Raw genomic sequence first — 23,026 nt, forward strand, 5'->3', positions numbered from 1 at the left:
CAGGTCCTCTGAAATGATAACACCAAGAATTTAAAGTTGCTGACCCTGTCCACCTCTGATCCCTGATGAGGACTGGCTCAGGGACCTCTGGTTTCCTCCTGCTGATGTAAACAATCAGCTCCTTGGTCTTGCTGATACTGAGTGAGAGGTCATCGTTCTGGCACCATAGCCAGATTTTCAATCTCCCTCCTATATGCTGACTCATCACCACCTTTGATTCAACCAATGGCAGTGGTGTCATCAGCAGGCTTAAATGGGGCATTGGAGCAGTGCTTAGATACAGAGAGTAAAATAAGTAGAGCAGAGGGCTAAGCACACAACCTTGTGATGAACATGAGCTGATGGAGATCATGGAGGAGATGCTGTTGTCAGTCAAAACTGACTGGGGTCTGCAAGTGAGGAAATCACAGATCCACTTGACAAGGAGGTATTGAGGCCAACTTCTTGAAACTTACTGATTACTTTTGAGGGATGATATTATTGAATGGCAAATTGTAGTTGATAAAGAGCATCCTGAGGTAAGTGTCTTTGTTGTCCAGATGTTCCAGGGTTGAGTGAAGAGCCAATGAAATTACATCTGCTGTGGATCTGTTGCTCTCATATGCAAATTCAGATTAACCCAAGTCACTTCTTGGGCAGGATGTGTTTCATCACCAATCTGTCAAAACACTTCATCACTGTGGATGTAAGTGCTACTAGATGATTGTCATTGAGACAGGTCATCACGTTCTTCTTAGGCGCTGGTATAATTGAAGCTTGCTTGAAGCAGGCGGATAACTCAGATGAGATTAAAGACCTCAGTGAACATTCCAGCCAGTTGATCAGCACAGGTCTTTAATACTCGGCCTGGTATCCCATCTGGGCCAGATGCTTTTTGATGGTTTGCCCTCCAAAAGGATGCTCACACATCAACCTCAGAGACTGAAGTCACCAGGTCATTGGGCACTGTTGGAGTTTGTGAGTATTGACAGTCAAAGTGAGCCTAAAAGGCACTGAGCAGATCTGGAAGTGAAGCCCTGTTGTCACCAATGTGATTTGGTTTCTCTTTGAGAGATGTAATGGCATTCCATCCTGCCACCGATATCAAGCATCCTTCAGTGATTCATGTTTAGTCTGGAATTGTTACTCCGCCCCTGTGAAGGCTTTCCTGAGATCATACCTGGACCTTTTGTATCTAACTGAATGCTTCTGATCTGGCCCTTAGCAGTTTTCTCATTGCTCATTCTGAGCTCCTGGTTAGGGAAGACTCTGAATGATTTTGTCAGGACACACTCGTCTATGACTTTTTATAAATGTGTGATGACTGTGGGGTAATCATTCAGACCCACAGATAAGTCCTTCAACACAGCCCAGTCCACTGACTCAAAGCAAACCCACAGATGTTCCTTTGCCTCCCACAACCACCTCTTCATTGTCCTTATTTCTGGGGCCTTGCTTTTTAGCCTCTGCTTGTATGCAGTTAAAAAGAGGACAGTCAAGTGATCATATTTCCCAAAATGTGGTCTGAGCATGGAATGGTAGGCATACCATATCATAGTATAGCAGTGGTCTAGGACGTTGGAACTTGGTGCTACAGATGATATGCTGACGGTAACTGGGCAGAAAATTTTTCAAACAAGCCTGGTTGAAGTCCTCTACTATAATTTGAAATGAGTTGGGGTGGACTGTTTATGGTTTGGTGCCGGCAGCATGCAGTATCTCAAGCACTTGATTATAATTGGTTGTTTGTGGTATGTTAGCTGTGGTCAGGATCAAGGAAGTTAATTCTCTTGGTAAATAGAATGGTCAGCACTTGATCATTAAGTGTCTCAGATCAGAGGAACACGAGTATGACAAAGCTGCCACATTGGAGCACCACAGACAGTTTATCATGAAACACAGACCCCCACCTTTTACTCAATGTTTTTTACTAAGTAATATATACTACTATTTAAGTCAATGTAATTCAAACAACCCATGGGGCCAAAGAGATACAGCACATGGTGGCCTTTGACCACCATCCACATCAACCATAGAGTCATACAGAGCAGAAATCAGCCCTTCGGCCCTACTGATCCATGCTGAGCACAGGATCATCCTGCTAGTCCCAGTTCCCTATATTCAGCCCATAACTCTCCAAACTCCTCTTCTCCATGAACCTATCCAAATGCCTCTTAAATGTTGTAATGATACCCACCTCGACCACTTTCTCCAGCAGTTCCTTCCAGGTAATCTCTGCTCTCTTTTTGTGTAGAAGTTACCTCTCAGGTTTCTGTTAAATTTTTCCCTTTATATCTTGCACATGTGTCCTCTAGATGTGGATTCTCCAGTCCTGGGGAAAAAGCTATGACTACCCCTCAGGATTTAAGAACTTCTGTGAGGTAACTTCTCACTCTCCTGCACCCCTGGGAATAAAAATCCAATGTGGCCAACCACAAATTTACACTAACTTTGCATTAAACTCAATGCTTTTAGCCTTCCCACATTTTCACCAACAACCCCACCCTCCACCTCACAAGCAGATGCACTTACTATACACTAGTGGCTAACTAACCTACTAGCCTGGTGGGAAACTGCAGCTTCCAAGAGGAACATACAAGGCAATAGGGAGAATATGTAAAACTCCACAATAAGAGGACCCAAGATCAGGATCAAACCCAGGTCTCTGGTGATGTGAGGCCACAGCTCTACTACCTGGGCTAGTTGTGTCACCCAAAATGGCCCACAGGTATAGCCAAGCATGTTAGGCAATTAATTACCCATTAATGTGGGACATATTGAAAATATGGTAAGTTGCAATATAAATACATGTTCTTCTTTATTTTTGTGGAATTATAGTGTGCAATAATCTAATATCCTTTGTTAAAGAGGAAAATAAGAAACAGTTTCTTCCCCCAGGCCATTAAGCTTCTGAGTTTGTATTTGAAGTGGCACTGGTTAATCTGTTCCATGCCTTACAATATTTGATATTAACATGCTTTAGTTTGTTATTTACTGTATGTGTGATTCTTCTGTAGATTTTATCCTTACTTTCATAAGTTATTATGTGCAAAGTGTGCTACTGTGCTTTACACCCTGGTTCGGAGAAACATCTCATTTCTATATACATTATATATGTTATATACATGTACGGTATATACTTTGTAGTTAAATGACAATTAACTTATCTTGACTTGATCAGTATTATTTCAGTGATGCTGAGAAACAGTAATTTCTGAACAGTGTTTCAAATGTAATGCGAAAATACTTACCCTTGTAACAAATGGCAATTTTCCTTTAGGACTTCTGAAGATGGAAGTCACTCCTGCGGTTGTTCATTATAATAAAAAATTTACGGTGAACTGCATCATTAGAGACTTAGCTGAAGAATCAAAGTGGTTCATCAAGGCACCAAAAGATAAAAAAAATGCACCCATTTCTAAACGTCTCTATCAATTTCAGAAAAATGTTGAACAATCTACAAGCAGATTTGAAGTGCATGCAACTTCAATTTGGGAAGGTAAATTGAATTAACAAAAAGTTTGAATAAAGTCTAAGACACTACATAGTAGTTTTCTATGATTGCTCTAGCTTTTGCAGCTTTGGCCAACTGAATGTTATTTTCTTAATAGGGAAGGGTTTTGGCTGTCTTTATTGCAAGATGTTTGCTACAGTATATTTTTCCAGAAACGTAGGAGAAGTCTTATACAAGATAACAAAGTGGCATTCACTGAAGTAGTAAATTGACCAGGTATAAATAATGAAAAGAAATAAAATATCAAAAGCTGAAAATCTTAGAGATAAGCAAAGATAAATATTGAGCAAACTGGGTTTCCTCACTATTTTGGTGAACTTGCAAATATCTGAATGAAGAGCTCAATCAGAGGCAGGATACTTGGGAGTGTGGAGGAGCAGAGGGATCTGGGGGTACATGTCCACAGATCCCTGAAAGTTGCCTCACAGGTAGATAGGGTAGTTAAGAATGCTATGGAGTGTTAGCTTTCATAAGTCGAGGGATAGAGTTTAAGAGTCATGGGGTAATGATGCAGCTCTATAAAACTCTGGTTAGGCCACACTTGGAGTACTGTGTCCAGTTCTGGTCGCCTCACTATAGGAAGGATGTGGAATCATTGGAAAGGGTACAGAGGAGATTTACCAGGATGCTCCCTGGTTTAGAGAGTATGGATTATGATCAGAGATTAAGGGAGCTAGGGCTTTACTCTTTGGAGAGAAGGAGGGTGAGAGGAGACATGATAGAGGTATACAAGATATTAAGAGGAATAGGTAGAGTGGACAGCCAGTGCCTCTTCCCCAGGGCACCACTGCTCACTACAAGAGGGCTTTAAGGTAAGGGGAGGGAAGTTCAAGGGGGATATTAGAGGAAGGTTTTTTACTCAGAGAGTGGTTGGTGCGTGGAATGCACTGCCTGACTCTGTGGTGGAGGCAGATACACTAGTGAAATTTAAGAGACTACTAGACAGGTATATGGAGGAATTTAAGGTGAGGGGTTATATGGGAGGCAGGGTTTAAGGGTTGACACAACATTGTGGGCCGAAGGGCCTGTACTGTGCTGTACTGTCCTATGTTCTATATGTTCATATACATGATCAAAATAATGTTATCAAAAACAGTAAATGAGAATAGTTCTAATGAATATCATAGCCATTACTTCAGGTACTGTATACACAATTTGTTGCTGAGGTGTTATGGAGTTACAGAGTCATAAAAAATTACAGCTCAAAATCAGGGCTTATGGCCCATCCAGTCCATGTCAAGCTACTTAAACTGCCTACTCCCATCCACCTGACTGGGACCATAGCCCTCCATACCCCTACCATCCATGCACCTACCCAAACTTCTCTTAAGCATTGAAATCAAGTTTGCTTGCACCACTTGCGCTGGCAGTTCGTTCCACACCCTCATGACCCTCTGCATGAAGAACCACCCTCCATGTTCCCCTTAAACTTTTCACCTTTCACCCTTAACCCATGACTTCTATTTCTCATCCCACCTAACGTCAGTGGAAAAAGCCTGCTTGCATTTACCCGACTTATGCCCCACATAATTTTGTATACCTCTATCAAATCTTCTCTCAAGCTTCTACGTTCCAAGGAATAAAGTCCTAGCCTATTCAATCTTTCCTTATAACTCAGGTCATCCAGATCTGGCAACATCCTTGAAATTTTTCTCTGCACCCTTTCAAATTTATTTACATCTTTCTTGTGGATAGGTGACCAAAACTGCACACAATACTCCAAATTAGGCAACAATGTCTTATGCAACCTCAACATAACATCTCCTTTACTCAGTACTTCCATTTATGAAGGCCAATATGCCAAAAGCTTTATTTGTGACTCCATCAACCTGTAGCGTCATTTACAATAAATTTTGGAACTGCACTTTGGTGGAAGAAATAAATGGGCAGATTATTATTTAGATGAGGAGAGAATTCAAAATGCAGAGATGCAAAGGGACTTGGGAGACCTTGTGCAAGATACCTGAAAGGTTAACCTCCAGGTTGAGTCAGTTGTGAAGAAGGCAAATGCAATGATGGCATTCATTTCTAGAGGTATAGAATATAAGAGCAGGGATGTGATGTTGAGGCTCTATAAGGCACTTGTGTCACCACACTTGGAGTATTGTGTGCAGTTTTTGGCTGATTATTTTAGAAAGGATATACTGACATTGGAAAGGGTTCAGAGAAGATTTACGAGAATGATTCCAGGAATGAAAGGGTTACAGTATGAGGAACATCTGGCAGCTCTTGGGCTGTATTCCCTGGAGTTCAGGGGAATGGGGGGGGGGGGGGGATCTCATAGAAACATTCAGAATGTTAAAAGGCCTGAACAGTTTAAATATGGCAAAGTTATTTCCCATGGTAGGGGATACTAGGACAAGTGGGCACGACTTCAAGATTGAAGGACATCCATTTAGAACTGAGATGCAAAGAAAATTACTTTAGTCAAAGGGAGGTAAATCTGCGGAATTTGTTGCCACAAGTGGCTGTGGAAGCCAAGTCATTGGGTGTATTTAAGGTAGAGATAGATAGGTTCTTGATTAGCCAGGGAATCAAAAGGTATGAGGTGAAAGCAGGGGAGTGAGGATGACTGGAAAAATTGGATCAGCCCATGATAGAATGGTGGAGCAGACTCGAGGGGCCGAATGGCTTACTCTGCTCCTATATCTTATGGTCTTGTGGTATTCCCAGATCCATTTGTTCTACCATGCTCCTCAGTGCCCAACCATTCACTGTGTAAGACCTACCTTGGTTGGTCCTACTGAAGTGCAACACCTCACTCTTGTCTGCATTAAATTCCATCTACCATTTTTCAGCCCATTGTTCCAGTTGGTCCAGATCCCGCCACAAGTCATGATAATCTTCCTCACTGTCCCCTCCACCATCAAATTTGCTGATCCGGTTAACCACATTATCATCCAGATATACATGACAAACATCAAAGCATCAATTCCTGTGCCACTCTACTAGTCACAGGCCTTCAGCCAAACTCTAATCCAATTTACTAGCTCATTTTGAATGCTCAGTAACTGAACCTTCTTGACCAACCTTCCATGGGGACCCTGTCAAATGCCTTATTAATGTCTGCGTAGACAACATCCATTGCCTTGCCTTCATCAACTTTCCTGGTAAGTTCTTCAAAAAACTCTGTAAGTTTGGTTAGACATGGCCTAACACGCACTAAGCCAGGCAGACTATCTTAAATCAGTCTATGTAGAAACATAGAAACACAGAAAAACTACAGCACAATACAGTCCCTTCAGCCCACAATGCTGTGCCAAACATGTACTCACGTTAGAAATTACCTAGGGTTACTCAGAGCTCTCTATTTTTCTAAGCTCCACGTACCAATCCAGGTGTCTCTTAAAAGACCCTATGATATCGCTTCCACCACTGCTGCTGGCAGCCCATTCCACTCACTCGCCACTCTCCGCGTAAAAAACTTACCCCTGATATCTCTTCTGTACCTACTTCCAAGCACCTTAAAACTGTGCCCTCTTGTGATAGCCATTTCAGCCCTGGGAAAAAGCCTCTGACTATCCACACTATCAATGCCTCTCATCATCTTGTACACTCTATCAGGTCACCTCTCATCCTCTGTCGGTCCAAGGAGAAAAGGCTGAGTTCACTCAACCTATTCTCATAAGGCATGCTCCCCAATCCAAGCAACACCCTTGTAAATCTCCTCTGCGCCCTTTCTATGGTTTCCACGTCCTTCCTGTAGTGAGGTGACCTGTACTGAGCACAGTACTCCAAGTAGAGTCTGACCAGTGTCCTATATAACATTATCTCTCAGCTCTTAAACTCAATCCCATGATTGATGAAGCCCAATGCATCGTATGACTTCTTAACCACAGAGTCAACCTGCGCAGCTGCTTTGAGAGACCTGTGGACTTGGACCCCAAGATCCCTCTGATTCTCCATGCTGCCAAGAGTCTTACCATTAATGCTATATTCTGCCATCATATTTGACCTACCAAAATGAACAACCTCACAATTCTCTGGGTTGAACTCCATCTGCCACTTCTCAATCCAGTTTTGCATCCTATCAATGTCCCGCTATAACCTCTGACTGCCCTCCACACTTACACAACACCTCCAACCCTTGTGTCATCAGCAAACTTAAGAACCCATCCCTCCACTTCCTCATCCAGGTCATTTATAAAAATTATGAAGAGTAGGGGTCCCAGAACAGATCCCTGAGGCACACCACTGGTCACTGGCCTCCACGCAGAATATGACCCATCTACAACCACTTTTTGCCTTTTGTGGGCAAGCCAGTTCTGAGTCCACGAAGCAAGGTCCCCTTGGATCCCATACCTCCTTACTTTCTCAATAAGACTTGCATGAGGTACCTTATCAAATGCCTTGCTGAAATCCATATACACTACATCTACTGCTCTTCCTTCATCAATATAGACTCAATGTGTATGTCTATCCAAATACTCATATACACGGTTCCTTAAGATAACTGCCTATAACTTTCCCAAAAATTATGTCAGGCTCAGTGACCAATAATTTTCTGGTTTAGTTTTAGAGCCTTTATTAAACAGTGAAATAACATTGGCTATCCTCCAGTCCTCCAGCACCTCACCTGTCATTAAGGTTTATTCAAATATCTCTGCTAGGGCTCTGATAATTTCTCCTCTTAAATTCCACAGGGTCCGAGGGAACACCCTGGCATATCATTCGGATTTATCCACCGTAATTTGTCTCAAAACAGCACGCACCTCCTCCGCTGGAACCTGTAGAGTCCATGGAGTTGATGCCATTTTGCCTTACTTCAGTAGACTCGCTGTGTGTCTCCTGACTAAACAAAGATGAAAAAATGCATTAAAGATCTTCCCTATCTTTTTTGACTCTATGCATGGATTACCAATCTGATCCTCCAGATATCCAATCTTGTCCCTTATAATCCTTTTGCTCTTAACATATCTGTAGAAAATCCTTCGGGATTTTCATTCACCTTGTCTGCAAGGGCAACTTAAAGTCTTCTTTTAGACCTCCTGATTTCTTTCATAAGTGTTCCCTTGCAGTTCTTATACTCCATGTAACACTTAACCAACAGGTTGGTATATGTCTAGGGGAAAAGGAGATCCAGCCACACACCAACCCCACCTCCCGTACACACAGGTGCTGTGAGAATCAAGTTTATGCCTCGCGCCCGCACACAGTATCAAACTCACACCAGGTACCGTTATGAAATACACTTTAAAGAGTTTACTAAAACTAAAAGAGTACTAGGCAATACAATATATATGAAAGGAAAGAAAAAAACAAAAGGCGCCAACTTATCAAAGTTCAGTCAGTTTAGTGCACATTGTTGGAGCTCAACCATCGAACCATTCAACCCCTCATCGCTTTCCTCCGACCTCCACGTCTTCGCACCTGGGACCACCCCCGGTGGTCAACCAAGCAGTGCAGCGCACGTCCACCTTCCTCGGCGTCTTCCTCTCGACTCTCCTCAAAAGACCGCGAAACCCCCCCCCCCCCCCCAAGTTCCCAGCCTCACAAGACAAAATAACATTCCCCATTGGTTAACAAATGAATACAATCCCCATGTCAGCAAGTCTAAAGCTAAACAACTGCGAGAGAAACACTTATCAGACAAAGAAGCATTCCTACTCTTAACAAGCCAAAGAAGCCATTTTGAGTAACATACACAGGACATTGTACATCCATAAGCACCTCATTAATTCCTATCTGCCTATACCTGCAATGCACCTCTTATTTTCCTAATCAAGGCCTCAAGATTTCTTGAAAATGAAGGCTCCCTAAACCTGTTATCTTTACCTTTTATTCTGATAGGCACATACTTTATACTCTCAAAATTTTATTTTTAAAGGCTTCCCACTTACCAAGTACAACTTTGCCGAAAAACAGCCTATTCTAATCCACATTTACCAAATCCTTGCTGATACCATCAAATTTAGCATTTCTCTAATTTATAATCTCAACCCGTGGATCAGACCCATCTTTTGCATATTTACTTCAAAACCAATGGCATTGTGATCACTAGTGCAAAGTGTTCCCCTACACAAACTTTTGTTTCCTGCACTGCATCATTCCCTACCAAGCAGAACCAGTATCGCACATTCTGTCTTTGGGACTTCTACTTACTGATAAAAGAAACTTTCCTGAACTCATTTGACAAATTCTATCCCATCTAGTCCTTTTACAATATGGGAGTCCTAGTCAATATGTGAAAAGTTAAAACCACCTACTAAAACAACCTTATGTTTCTGGCAACAGTCTAGGATCTCTCTACAAAACCGTTCCTTTAAATCCCTCGGACTGTTATGTGGTCAGTAATATAGCCCCATTAGTGTGGTCATATCTTTCTTCTAACTCAGTTTCACCCATGACGCCTCACTAAAAAGTTCTCTAGTCTGACTGAGCACTGCCATGACATTTTCCTTGACTAGTAACACCACCCCTCCTCCTTTAATCCCTCTCTTGCTGTCACATCTAAAACAACCCTGGATCACTGAGTTACCAGTCCTGCCCCTCCTGCAACCAAGTCTTACTACTGGCTACAGTATCATAATTCCAAGTGTTGATCCATGCCCTGAGATCATCTTTCTTTCCTGCAATACTCCTTGGATAGAAATATACACAGCCCATGATATTAGCCATACTACACTCAAACTTTTGATTCCTGACTTTGTCCGAGATCTGCCTCCACAACCTCTCCACTATCTGTTTGGGCAATGTTACAAAATTTCTCCCCACACCCTCCTTGACAGTCAAAATATATTACACTCTGAATTCTTAATTTCTTTCCGTTCCTTCACTTTTTTTTGTAATTTATTTTTTATTGAAGTTCATCATCAAACAAACATTTCCATAAGATGTATTTCAGATATTGTACATATATATCATATAGTCATATATGCCACAAATCTCCACATAATATTTATCTGAGTTATACTCTTATAGAAAAAAGAGGAAAGAAAGGACAAGCAAAAGGAGAAAACTGTACAAGTAGGGAGTGATCTTTTTTTTTACAACATATTCATTGATTTGTGAGAATAAAATCAGGCCTATGAGGCATTATGTAGTTAAGCCATTTTTCCCAGTATGAATCAAATTGTTCCAACTTATGATTAACAGATGCTGTTAACTTCTCCATTTTGTAAATGTCCATTGTAATTATCATCCATGCATTTAAGGTTGGGCTCTCCTGTGATAACCATTTCCTAGTAAGAGTCTTTTTACCAGCCACCAGCAGTATATTCATTAAATATTTATCTCTTTTTAACCATTCTTGAGGTATATACCCAAAATATATAGTCTTACTTTCTAAGGGTATTTCACATTTAAAGATGTCTTGTGTGGCATTGTATATCCCCTTCCAATAGTCTTTGATAATGGGGTAGTCCCAGAAAATATGACGGGTTGCATTTTGATTTCCACAATTTCTCCAGCAAACAGGGAGGTTACTATCATAATGGGATTTCTGAGAGGGTGTAAGTTTTCGGAAGACAGCCCTCACCCCCTCCAGAAGGGCCTTCCCTTCAATTTCAATGCCATTGATATCTTCCTTGTCCCTACCTACCATCCCCATCCATACCTTTACAGGAATTAGTCCAATTTCATTGTGTTATCCTTGAAGGACAACAGGACATTGCAGCACAAACTTTACTTATGTAGTGCTTTTAACATAAGAACGTAATCAAAGGTCAGGGAGGAGATTTTAATGTGGACATTCTCCTTGGCGAAACAGGTGCTTTTAATGAAGTTTTACAGAAAGAGAAGGTGGGTGGAGCCAAGAAGCTAAGCAGTAAGGTTATAGCAAATTCAACCTAGGTAGCTGATGACATCGTCAGTAAGAGTGGGATCAAAGAAAACATTAATACTCAAAAGGCTGGAACTGGAGAAGAGCTGTACAGCTTATTGTTTATAGTTTATTAACTTATTTACGGTGAATATTTTGCCTTCTGTGCTGTTGTGTGGACCATATTGTGTATCGTGGGTGGACTGTGGCCAGAGGAAAGTTTTTTCATTTGGTTGTATATATATACAGTCAGAGGACAACAAACTTGAACTTGAAGAGATCCAGAAATAACAAAAACTGTTGATAAGGGACTCAGAAGTAGTCGTGCATATGTACACGTTAATGTGTGTGAGGAATCTGACTGGCACACTTTCAGAAGATGTTGCCATGTAGCAATCAGAGAGCAGAAAATCTTTGCAGGATTTCAGTGTTATGGTGTGGGATAAGGGAAAGAGCAGATATATGCCCGAGCTGTTTTAGTAATGCATAAATGAGTAATGATGGAATTAAACAGGGAAGGTAAGACCATAAGACATAGGAGTAGAATTAGGCCATTCTGGCCATCAAGGCAGCTCTGCCATTCCATCATGGTTGATCCCAGATCCCACTCAATCCCATACACCTGCCTTCTTGCCATATCCTTTGTCGTCCTGACCGATCAGGAAACGATCAAGTTCCACTTTAAATATACGCACTGACTTGGCCTCCACTGCAGTCTGTGGCAGAGCATTCCACAGTTCACTACTCTCTGGCTAAAAAAATTCCTTCTTACCTCTGTTCTAAAAAGGTCACCCCTCAATTTTGAGGCTGTGCCCTCTAGTTCTGGATATGCCCACCATATGAAACATCCTCTCCACTTCCACCCTATCTAGTCCTTTCAACATTTGGTAGGTTTCAATGAGATCCCCGCACAGTCCTCTAAATTCCAGTGAGTACAGGCCCAAAGCTGCCAAATGCTCCTCATTTGTTAACTCCTTCATTCCTGGAAGGTGACTGGAAGGCTTCAGTTTGGAAGAGACGATTTGATGCCATGAAGGGATTTAGAAGAGTCATTATCATCATTATGTACTGTGTCATATGATGTGGACAATCGTGATCTTTGACCTTGATTGTTCTTGGCAAATTATTTTTCAGAAGTTGTTTGCCATTGCCTTCTTCTGGGCAGTGTCTTTACAAGACAGGTGACATCAGCCATGATCAATGCTCTCCCAAGACTGTCTGCCTAACCTCAGTGGTCGCATAACCAGGAATTGTGATATGCACCAACTACTCATTCGAGCATCCTCCACTGGCTCCCATGGCTTCACGTGGCCCTGATTGGGGGGCTAAGCGGGTGCTACACCTTGCTCAAGGGTGACCTGCAATGAATGGAGGGAAGGAGTACCTTACACCTCCTCTGGTGGAGACGTATCTCCACCCCACTACTCAGTTAGAAGACTGGGGGATGTAAAATAGAATAGAGTTCAGGTTTGGAAGCCCAGTGCCAACTGAAAAGTGAATAGTTTTTCTTGACCCCCCCACCCCACCACGTACAACAAGGTTTACTTTTCAAACTTGTTGATGACAGAAAGCCCAGAGGTTTAGCTATGTAGGTGAGAATAAAGTCTTGAATTGAAACATTGTTCGGCCTATGAGGTATCTTAACTATGGGTGGAAAGGAAAATAAATTTTAAAGGGACCCAAAGGGCAAGTCTTCCCTACAGGGGATGATGAGTATATGGAGTGAGGTGCTGGAGGAAGTAGTAGTAGAGACAGTAATAATTACAACATTTAAAAGATATTTGGCCAGGGACATAAAAAGGCAAAATTTAGAGGCATATAGGCCAAATGCAAGCAGATGGGACTGGCTCAGATAGTCACCTTGCCAACGGCACTGTTCCTTGCTCTATGACACTATGATTCTATGACTCTACCCATGTAAGCACCAAACAGTCCTTTATTTTTCCTTCAATTTCCATCAAGGTGGATCAATTAGAAAGATGTTCACATTCCTAACCCTTCACGGACGAAGGGTCTCGGCCCAAAACATCGACAGTGCTTCTTCCTATAGATGCTGCCTGGCCTGCTGTGTTCCACCAGCATTTGTGTCCATTATATTGGAGCCTGCATAAGCCTGTAGCACACTGAAAATGACACTGTAATTCTAAATTTTGAAGCCCTGTCGTTTCCTATTTTAGTTTCACTTTCAACCTCCTTTGCATGGAACTATGAAGCTTATTTGCAGTTTACAAAATGAAGACCAAATTATTCCCATGTTCTAGATATAAATGCACCACTTAGCTTCTAGTCATTCTCAAGTATATTTCTCTTGTGTGTTGTATTATGTAGGAAGTTATACCTGTATTCTGACTTTTGAAAATGGATCAATCACACATGAAGCCAGTTCTAATGTAAAAGTCCATCTTCTCCCTGAGGAAATAGTAGTTAAACCATTAAATTACACAGTGTTGCAAGAAAGAGTTCCTAAAGAATCTATTAAGTTTCAATGCTGCATCAAGAATGACAATGAAAGCTATGTTGTTTCAGTGAAACAAGATGGTGACACTGATGCAAAAGGTAAGTTTTTATTAATATTTCTGTGGAGTTTAAAGTTCAAATTCAAAGTAAATTTATTATCAATGTACATGCATGTTACCATAAACAAACCTGAGATTCATTCTCTTGCAGGCATTCACAGTAAATGCAAGAAACACAATAGAACTAATGAAAGACTGTCCTCAATGGGACAAACTATCAAAGTGCAAAAGGAGTAAAATATAAAGATGATCCATTCCTCTGTAACATTCTGAACTTCCCATAATCCAACCAATTGCATTATTTATACAATTTCCTCATTGACTAATGTGAATTATGGATGCCTTTTGTTACTTACTATTATCTGACACACACCTAGAAGTCCATGTCAGGCTCAGACCCCAAAGAAACTAAAATGTTGCCAGGGTCCGTCCGGTTCAGTTACTCACTCGACGATTCAGGACAGCTTGTTGCCCACTGCTATCAGATTTCTGAATGGGCATTGAACTCATGAGAACTATCTCACTACATTTTTCCCCTATTTTTTGCACTACTTAGTGAATTTAACTATTTAATATAGATAATATACTTACTGTAATTTCGTTTTCTTTTTTCTCTTTATTATTATGTATTGTATTGTACTGCTGCCGCAAATTTAACAAACTTCACAACACACATTGGTGATATTAAACCTGATTCTAAGTCTGATTCATAAATTAGTTTTATTTACCTTTCGCTCATAATAGTTTACAATCAAACTGAGACACTTGACGGAAACAAATGTTGGAGATTTGAAGTGAATTCAACAGAAAATAATACTGTCTATAAATGCACATTTCAAAATGATGCAAATCAGAGCAAAGATGCAAAATTCTCTATATATGTCCTAAAACGTAAGTAACAACTTTATTGCTTAGTTACAATCTAAAGTGATAAGACTAAAAGAAATACTCCAGCACAATTTGTAAGATAATCTGTGCTTTATCTGCTTCAAGTGCATTTATTTTTGCAACGTCTGTGCTCTTTGTTTCAATTTTGTGGATGAGAAATCTCTCAAATGTGGGAACTGCTGGACACATGACTGTTTCTTCTAAAAGTCTCTTCAGATGGATTCAGCAAGTGTTTGTGGATAATTGTTACAACACAAAAAGCAGGTGACGCCGTTTTTAATGAGATAGAAGTGTTAAAGCTAAGGCTTTAGCACTCTTTAACAAGAGTTAAAGTTAACTCTTTTATGGTTATCACTAAATACAATGCATTGCTTGGCCTTTTGAAAAGAACTCACAGATAAACGGCTTTATATATACGTACCTGTGTGTAGGAATCACAGGTCGGTCTCTCTCTCTCTCTCTCTCTCTCTCTCTCTCACACACACACACACACACACACACACACACACACACACACACACACACACACACACACACACACACACGTGCCTAAGGGATCTGTACTGGGACCCCTCCTGTTTGTGATTTTTATAACTGACCTGGATGAAGAAATAGAAGGGTGGGTTAGTAGGTTTGCTGATGACACAAAGGATGGGAGTGTTGTGGATAATCTGGAGGATTGTCAGATGTTACAACGGGACATCGATAGGATGTAGAACTGGGCTGAGAATTGGCAAATGAAGTTCAACCCAGATAAGTGTGAAGTGGTTCATTGCGGTAGGTAAAATTTGAAGACAGTATATAATATTAGCTGTAAGAGTCTTGGCAGCATGGAGGATCAGCGAGATCTTGGGGTCCATATCCGTAGGACACTCAAAGTTGCTGAGCAGATTGACAGTGTTGTTAAGAGGGTATACACTATGTTGGCATTCATCAACTGTGTGATTGAATTCAAGAGCCATGAGGTAATGTTACAACTATATAGGACACTGGTCAGACCCCATTTGGAGTACTGTGCTCAGTTCTGGTCACCTCACTACAGGAAGGATATGGAAACCACAGAAAGGGTGCAGAAGAGGTTTACAAAGATATTGCCTGGATTGGAGAGCATGCCCTAGGAGAATAGGTTGAGTGAACTTGGCCTTTTCTCCTTGGAGCAACAGAGGATGAGAGATGATGAGAGGCATTGATCGTGTGGATAGTCAGAGGCTTTTTCCCAGGGCTGAAATGGCTAACACAAGGGGACATTGTTTTAAGATGCTTGGAAGTAGATACAAAGGGCTTGTCAAGGGTAAGTTTTTCACACAGAGAGTGGTGGGTGTGTGGAATGCACCATCGGTGACAGTGATAGAAGCAGATACAATAGGGTCTTTTAAGAGACTCTTAGATAGGTACATAGAACTTAGAAAAATAGAGGGCTATGTGGTAGGGAAATTCTAGGCGGTTTCTAGAGTAGGTTACTTGGTCGGCAGAACATTGTGGGCCAAAGGGCCTGAAATATGCTGTAGATTTCTATGTTCTATGTTCTGTTTTCCTTTCTTTGTTCATGATCTCCTTCAAACTCAATACTCGTAACAGAAAAACAACTGAAGGATTCAATCAAATACTTCTTCTTCAACTGAACCTTGAGCAAAGCAGGTTTCTTGAAGAACAATATTCACAAGTGGTGCTCTGGGCCTTCCTGATATTGCTTTCAATCTACCTTTGGATTCTATGACTATGCAGTTATTTTTTCCTCATGCACTTGGATGGAGCTTAACCCCTTGTGGGTTTTGTTTCCTTTGGTACCTGTGATTTTCATTGTTACTTTGACTGATTTTATAGATGAGAAATCCTGTGAGTTTCTAGAATTTTTACCTTGTTTCTACAGCTTTTTTCTGTCATGTTCTTGGTGCACCCGTAAGCTTTGCATTTAGGGCTCTTTCCTGCTTTGTTAATTTCCATTAGAGTGTTGTCAATCTTACCAATGGAAAGATCATGATTAGCTTGTCTTGCTGAATCCTATGTCAATATTTTATCCAGGACTTTGCAAATGCAAATTCATTGTTCTCTAGTCATTTTGGATATCCCTGTAACTCTACCCTGTCCCTTTAGCAACCTCAGCAGAGTGAAGGCAAACAATTGCAAATCTTTTGTGGATGATTTCTCAGTATTTTGATTTATGATGCCTCTCTAAGAATATGAGAACAGAGAACTCAGTGCAGTGTGGCACAGGAACAGGCCCCTCAGTGCACAATTTTGTGCCAAAGCAAAAAAAAAAACCAATCAAATGGTCAACTAAAGTAATCTCCTCTGCCTACATATCCTTCCATGTTCATCACATTCATGCCTATCTAAATGTCTCTTCCAAGTCCCTAATGTATCTGCCACTAATCAGGTGGCACTAACACACCACTCTCGGTGTTAAAAAAAACAATTTACCCCCTCTCACTCTAGATGCAGGCCCTCTGATATTAGCCGTTTCAACCCTGGGAAAAAAAAGATTCTTTCCATGCCTCTCATAATTTTATCAACCTCAATGAGGTCTCCCCTCAGTCTACACCGCTCCAGACAAACCAACCAAAGCTTACCCAGCCTTTCATGGTAACACATGCCCTCTAATCCAAACAATATCTTCTGCACACTCTCCAAAGCTTCGACATCCTTCGTATAATGAGGCGACCAGATCCTATACAATACTCCAGATGCAGCCTAATTCGAGTTTGATAAAGCTGCAACATAATTTCCTGACTTTTGAACCCAATGCCTTGACTAATAAAGGCAAACATGCCAAATGCCTTCTTAACCACCCTATCAATCTCTCTAGCCACCCCTAGGGAGCGATGAACTTGGATTCCATGACCCCTCTGTTCATCAACACTGTTAAGGTTCTTGCATCTTGAAGCCTGATATTCTGAAGAAAGATTTCTGCTGATGAACGTACCGGTTGTTTAATACACAAGTATTAATCCCATGTTTACTTCTCCACATTTTACAATAAATAAACTTTTGTTGCCAGCTGAGACAGCAATAATGGACTGAACCTCTTTTGGTTGCAATCTTGTTTCTGAATCATTTTGCTTTCTGATTCAATATACAGGATGCCTTAAAATCCTGGCCCTTTACTAGAAGCATGAAATCTAATATTAATAGCATGTTCAAAAAGTTAGAAACATCAAGGATCAAAGACAACTTCCTTTACCACATATATTTATATATAACCATATAACAATTACAGCATGGAAACAGGCCATCTCGGCCCTTCTAGTCCATGCCAAACACTTACTCTCACCTAGTCCCATCGACCTGCAATCAGCCCGTAACTCTCCATTCCTTTCCTGTCCATATACCTATCCAATTTTACTTTAAATGACAATATTGAACCTGCCTCTACCACTTCTATGGGAAGCTCGTTCCACACAGCTACCGCTCTCTGAGTAAAGAAGTTCCCCCTCATGTTACCCCTAAACTTTTGCCCCCTAACTCTCAACTCATATCCTCTTGTTTAAATCTCCCCTACTCTCTACTCTCAATGGAAAAGCCTATCCATGTCAACTCTATCTATCTCCCTCATAATTTTAAATACCTCTATCAAGTCCCCCCTCAACCTTCTACACTCCAAAGAATAAAGACCTAATATATATATATATATATATATATATATTAGGAATTTTCTGGGTGCGCTGGTCAGGGTGTAACATGGAAAAAAAACAACATTCAACAACAGCACAGAAAGAAGATCTTTACCCTGTTGGATCCATACCAACCCTAAAACATTCACGTTTACACTAATCCCACACTAACCCATTTTATTCTCCCCATATTCCCATTTATAGAAACATAGAAAACCTAGAGCACAACGCAGGCCCTTCGGCCCCACAAAGCTGTGCCGAACATGTCCTTACCTTAGAAATTACCTAGGGTTACCTATAGCCTTCTAGTTATCTAAGCTTCATGTACCGATCCAGAAGTCTCTTAAAAGACCCTTTTGTATCTGCCTTCACCATTGCCGGCAGCCTATTCCACGCACTCACCACTCTCTACGTAAAAAACTTAGCCCTGACATCTCTTCTGTACCTACTTCCAAGCACCGTAAAACTGTGCCCTCTTGTGCTAGCCATTTCAGCCCTGGGAAAAAGCCTCTGACTATCCACATGATCAATGCCTCTCATCATCTTATACACCCAAGAAATATTACATTATATCATAGCCAAGAAATTCCAGGGGTCTGTTCTCCCCCAGCATCGTGGTGTGTCATCACCTTATACACCCCAGATCTTACTAACACACACAGGACAATTTACAGTGGCCACCAACCAATACATTTCAGTTATGTGGCAGGAAACAGGAACAGCCAGAGGAAACCCAGGTAATCAGAATGAGGATGTGCAAACTCTACTGATGCAGTCAGGTTTGAACTCAGTCACTGGAGCTTGTTCAGTAGATATAGTTTGTGTCATCGTGTATCTTTTTTAGAATGTATTTTATTAAATTAGATATATATATTCATTACTCAGTAAAAAAAGGGACTGGATGGAAACATGAGAATATTTATAATAAGCAGAAAGCAGACCAGTGTTGTGATGTAATACATGGGTCAACAGAATCATACAGTACAGAAACAGGCCCTGCAGCCCACCCTCTCTACACTGACCATCAAGTGTACATCTATACTAACCTACCCTAACGGGAAAATAGGGAATTGATCATGGTGATTTAAAAAAAACCGAGCAGACCACCAAGGACAGAAGCTTCCCAGCAGGATGCAGCTCAGATGCAATACAATTTAGAGATGATCACCAAAGAAGGAAATGCATTGTATAAAAATATGATGCAAAGAGAACCGGTCCTTCACAGGTTACTCAACAATGTCTCTTCCCTTCCTTTGAATATCTATCTAGAGAATGCTAAAACATGCAGCGAGGAGATGAAGAGTGAGTACCATTGGGACCGTACCAAACCCAACTCGTATATGGAAGCTAACGCATCCTGTCCAGCAAATACTTCTGGGAAAATATTAAGATTTTGCAAGGAAAATGGCGATTGGGACCAAGTGTTTGAAAATTGCACATCAAAATATTTGCTGAATTTATTGTATATGGCAACGGTATTAGCTTTTAATTCATTTTGATAGAACAGTACTGTTTGTGGGGTTGTCAATAAATTCTGAAAAATTGAATATTATCGTGAAGAAATTCCAGGAGTCTGCTCTCCCCCAGCATTGCAGTGGGTCTCAACTTGTCTCTCTCTGACTCAATTTGTAATTCTGAATATATGTCCAATGAATTGTAGATATGGGAAGCTATGTGACTTCCCCTCCCCCACCCCTTTTCCTCTTTAGAATCCTTGATTATGTTGGAACCATTGAAAACCTCATAATTACTGACAGAGGAGATTTACCAAATGCTGCCTGGATTAGAGAACATGTTTTATGAGGAAAGTTTGAGCAAGGTAGGGCTTTTCTTTATGGAATGGAGGAAGATAAGAGATTCCTTGATATAGGGATGTAAGATTCTAAAAAAGCACAGATAGAGTGGACAGACAAATTCTTTTCCCCAGGTGGCAATGGCTAATACCAGAGGGTATCCTTTGAAGGTGAGTGGAGAAAAGTTTGGAGAAGATGTCAAAGGTTTTTTTTACCATTTCCACATGTGATAGTACAGGTTGATATTTAAGATACTCTTGAATAGGCATATGGATGAAAGAAAAATGGTGGCTTATGGGTTATGTATGAGGGAAGGTTAGATTGTAACCTTAGTGTTTGTAGTAGTGTTAGATTGATTGTGGAGTGGGTTAAAAGGTTAGTACAACATTTTGGTCAAAGACACTATTGTACTGGACTGATCTGTTTTATGTTCTTTTATTTTAATCATCTCCACCTGAGCACTGCAGCAATCATAGAAATAACCTCTACGTCTATAGGTCCATTCTTTTTTAAGTCTGTCTAGAAACATTGATAGAGTTGATCTCACTGTCATCCTCCAAAGCTTCTCCATTGTCACCGCCTGCTTCTATTCAAATCTATCCAGCTGTAGTCCAAGAATTACCTGTAATACCTTCTCTTCCCATTCTCACACTGCTATCTTCAGAGAGGCAAGAACACTTTTGATAGTTACATTGTATTTCTCAAGCATTGATTTTAGAACTATGGGACTATTGCTATTCAGGTTGGAGGAAGGCCCTTTGGTCCACTAGGCTGACAAAGTTAAATACACGGGATCCAAGATGAGAAAGCAACTTGAATATAGAGGGTGGTGCGGGGTCCTATATATAACTAATCCCCTCATCAAAATTAAATACTAATCAGAGTCTTGACACAACATCTACATTTTGTTGGAGCAAAAATTTTTAGATTTCCTTTCTTTTGTGAGAAGTACGTCTTCCTGATTTCTCTTCTAAGTGACCCAAAACTAATTTAAAGGTAATCCCAATGTTTCTGCTATTTTGCAAGAACCAATTTTTAAGTATTTGTGCTATTGCATTCTTTGAAATAGCTAAGCTAGATCACTCCATATTCTTTGAAACATAGAATATAGAAATCTGCAGCACATATAGGCCCTTTGGCCCACAATGTTGTGCCGACCATTTAACCTACTCTAGAAATTGCCTAGAAAATATCCCTACCGCATGCCCCTCTATTTTCTAAGCTCCATGTACATATCTAAGAGACTCTTAAAAGACTCTATTGTACTGTCACTGACAATGCATTCCATGCACCCACCACTCTGTGTGTGAAACTGAGCTCTGACATCCCCCCTGTATCTACTTCCAATTACCTTAAAACTATATCCCCTCATGTTAGCCATTCAGCCCTGGGAAAAAGCCTCTGGCTATCCACACAATCAACGCCACTGGTCATCTCTCATCCTCCATCGCTCCAAAGTGAAAAAGCCAAGTTTGCTCAACTTATTCTCAGAAAACATGCTCTCCAATCCAGGCAACATCCTCGTAAATTTCCTCTGCACCCTTTCTATAGTTTTCACATCCTTCCTGTGGTGAGGTGACCAGAACTGAGGACAGTACTCCAAGTGGGGTCTGACCAAGGTCTTATATAGCTGTAACATTACCTCAAAGCACTTGAACTCAATCCCATGGTCGATGAAGGCCAACACATCATATGTCTTCTTAACTAAACTGACAACCTCCACAGCAGCTTTGAGTGTCCAATGGACACAATGCATTTGATAAGGTCCCACATAGAAGATTGGTGGGTAAAATCAAAGCTCAGGGCATCGGGGGGAAGGCATTGACATGGATAGAAAACTGGTTGGCAGATAGAAAGCAAAGGGTAGCGGTGAATAGGTGTTTCTCGGAATGGCAGGTGATGACTAGTGGGGTGCCACAGGGCTCGGTATTAGGACCACAGCTGTTTACCATTTACATTAACGATTTGGATGAAGGCATAGAAAATAACATCAGCAAATTTGCTGATGATACTAAGCTGGGTGGCAGTGTGACATGTGATGAGGATGTTAGGAGAATTCAGGGTGACTTGGATAGGCTGGGTGAGTGGGCAGAGACTTGGCAGATGGCGTTTAATGTGAATAAGTGTGAGGTTATCCACTTTGGGAGTAAGAACAGGAAGGCAGATTATTATCTGAACGGTGTAGAGTTGGGTAAGGGAGTAATACAAAGAGATCTCGGAGTCCTTGTTCATCAGTCACTGAAGGTGAATGAGCAAGTGCAGCAGGCAGTGAAGAAGGCTAATGGAATGTTGGCCTTTATTACAAAGGGAATTGAGTACAAGAGCAAAGAAATCCTCTTGCATTTGTACAGAGCCCTGGTGAGACCACACCTGGAGTATTGTTTACAGTTTTGGTCTCCAGGGTTAAGGAAGGACATCCTGGTTGTAGAGGAAGTGCAGCGTAGATTCACGAGGTTAATTCCTGGGATGTCTGGACTGTCTTATGCAGAGAGGTTAAAGAGACTGGGCTTGTACACGCTGGAATTAAGGAGATTGAGAGGGGATCTGATTGAAACATATAAGATTATTAAGGGATTGGACAAGATAGAGGCAGGAAATATGTTCCAGATGCTGGGAGAGTCCAGTACCAGAGGGCATGGTTTGAGAATAAGGGGTAGGTCATTTAGGACAGAGTTAAGGAAAAACTTCTTCTCCAGAGAGTTGTGGGGGTCTGGAATGCACTGCCTCGGAAGGTAGTGGAGGTCAATTCTCTGGATACTTTCAAGAAGGAGCTAGATAGGTATCTTATGGATAGGGGAATCAAGGGATATGGGGACAAGGCAGGAACCGGGTATTGATAGGAATTGATCAGCCATGATCTCAAAATGGCGGTGCAGGCTCGAAGGGCCGAATGGTCTACTTCTGCACCTATTGTCTATTGTCTATTGACAAGGACCCCAAGATCTCTCTGATCCTCTACACTGCCA

At 41.1% G+C, this 23,026-nt stretch overlaps 1 protein-coding gene across 2 annotated transcripts in view; it reads left to right on the plus strand.

Moving 5' to 3' along the window:
* Positions 1-23,026, plus strand: part of LOC140732819 (adhesion G-protein coupled receptor F1-like) — a 102,708-nt gene that overhangs the window by 59,073 nt on the left and 20,609 nt on the right. For both annotated transcript variants that reach the window (XM_073055450.1, XM_073055451.1), the window contains exons 9-12: positions 3,260-3,478; positions 13,581-13,808; positions 14,513-14,659; positions 19,537-19,742. In XM_073055450.1, the coding sequence (XP_072911551.1) occupies positions 3,260-3,478; positions 13,581-13,808; positions 14,513-14,659; positions 19,537-19,742 (800 nt within the window). The remainder of the gene's footprint in view (positions 1-3,259; positions 3,479-13,580; positions 13,809-14,512; positions 14,660-19,536; positions 19,743-23,026) is intronic.

This window comes from Hemitrygon akajei, chromosome 9, assembly GCF_048418815.1.
Source record: "Hemitrygon akajei chromosome 9, sHemAka1.3, whole genome shotgun sequence".
Taxonomy (NCBI): Eukaryota; Metazoa; Chordata; class Chondrichthyes; order Myliobatiformes; family Dasyatidae; genus Hemitrygon; species Hemitrygon akajei.